The sequence below is a fragment of the Saprolegnia parasitica genome, assembly GCF_000151545.1.
Source record: "Saprolegnia parasitica CBS 223.65 unplaced genomic scaffold supercont2.84, whole genome shotgun sequence".
NCBI classification, from domain to species: domain Eukaryota; phylum Oomycota; class Saprolegniomycetes; order Saprolegniales; family Saprolegniaceae; genus Saprolegnia; species Saprolegnia parasitica.
Window position 1 is genome coordinate 117,369 of NW_012156478.1, and position 1,711 is coordinate 119,079.

General features: G+C 61.3%; 1 protein-coding gene across 1 annotated transcript in view; it reads left to right on the top strand.

The window, feature by feature from the left end:
* The window catches only part of SPRG_21138 (hypothetical protein), a gene marked incomplete at both ends in the record, with an annotated part of 2,354 nt that extends 715 nt beyond the window's left edge, over positions 1-1,639 (top strand). The window contains 5 exons of the mRNA XM_012351697.1: positions 35-352; positions 415-1,006; positions 1,038-1,259; positions 1,309-1,517; positions 1,588-1,639. Of these exons, the coding sequence (XP_012207087.1) occupies positions 35-352; positions 415-1,006; positions 1,038-1,259; positions 1,309-1,517; positions 1,588-1,639 (1,393 nt within the window). The remainder of the gene's footprint in view (positions 1-34; positions 353-414; positions 1,007-1,037; positions 1,260-1,308; positions 1,518-1,587) is intronic.
* Positions 1,640-1,711: the final 72 nt, after the last annotated feature.

The following is a 1,711-nucleotide window of genomic DNA, read 5'->3' on the forward strand; positions in this document are numbered from 1 at the left end:
ACGCGGAGGAGGCGACCGTGACGCCACCGCTCAGCGTCGTCACGGCCACCTTGATTGTCACAGCGTGCGATGTTGGCTTCTCTCTGTGGGCGTGGGCCGAGATCGTAGCTGTGCGCCGGTCGTTCCGCGAGACTTTTGTGCGCAACCTCTCCAAGCTTCTCACGGCCTTCAACTTTTTCATGTACTACAACGCGCGGATGATCTCGGTGCTCATCGCGAGCGGCCACTTCGTCGCGTGGTTTCTCCCCATCAACTACTACAGCGCCGATGGTACCCCGCTTCGCTGCACGGGCAGCCTCGCCGTCACGTTCGGATTCAAGCTCACCATCGCAGGGTGGCTCGTCACGGCCATGTAAAATTCTCTCTCACAATATCGCCATGCTTTGGATTGACCGTGTTGGTATACTATGATAGGTACGCCTGCCTGCCGACGGACGCCGTTGGTCTTCGCGGCTGGTTTGTCTCGTCGCCCAACGCGCTCGCGGCCCCGACGCACCGCATCCGGTACTTTTGCCACGCCTCGGACGTGCACCAAACCGCCAACTTTCGCCTCGTCGACATGCTCCAGAACACGCTCGTGGTCGAGCCGCGCCATTTTGTGCTCGAGGACCAGATCGAGATGTTCAATTTTGCGTACCTCGCGTACGCGTGCGGCAACAAGGACTACTCGCAGGACTTTCTGCATCTCCACAAGATGATTGGCAGCGCCGAGTTTGCGCTGGCAGACCACCTCCACGACCCCCAAAGCGACACGCACTGCCTCATCGCACACTCGACCGACAAGATCATCGTCGCCTTCCGCGGTTCGATGAGCTGGAAAAACTACAAGACGGACCTCAATGCCTCCAAGCACATGTGCGCCGAGTACACCTTGCATCCGGCCGCTGGCAGCGACAAGCGGTCGCGCTTTGTGCCGCACAACATCTCTCGGCCCAACTTTTGCAAGACAAAGACGCCGTGGGTCCACGGTGGTTTCTGGGACGCCTACCAATCCGTCGCCGACCGCGTCCTCGCTCGCCTCGAAACCGATGAACGAGGAGAACCCGCGGAGCATGTACTTTACGGGTCATAGTCTTGGCGGCGCGCTCGCGACGCTCTGCAGCCTCGACGCGGCCGTCAAGTACGGTGCGTCGCGCGTCGCGTGCACGACCTTTGGGTGTCCGCGCGTCGGCGGCAACGCGTACAAGCGCGTCTACAACGCCCGCGTGCCGGCCAACTTTCGCTTTGTGAACGCCCAGGACCCGGTCTGCCACACGCCGGTGCGTCTAAATCTCGCGGATCCACTGTATGCAATCGCTTCTGATGTAGCTGCGAACGTTGTGGGACTCGTTCACAGAGGTTGGCACGACCGTCATGCTCGACAGGCTCGGGAATCTGGTCGTGGATCCGAATCTGCTCCAATACGACTTGCTCAACAGCGGCATCTCGCGCGACGCGCACCGCCTCACGTCGTACCAAATGGCGCTTTTCCTGTGGTGCAAGCGAGCCCACTCGCGGCGGTTCGAGCCCAAGTTCTGGTCGCACTCGCTCCAGAAGCTGCGCGAACACCACGGTCACGTGCCCGAGGTGCTACACTACTTGCACCAGCGATCGCTCCTTGTGCGCACGGCCAACGACGCCGACGACGACCGGCTCTTGATGGAAATCTCGACGACCGTGCCCCCCACACGCAAGACGCTCGGGCTCTTCCAGCGCCCCGTGGTTTGCTTTG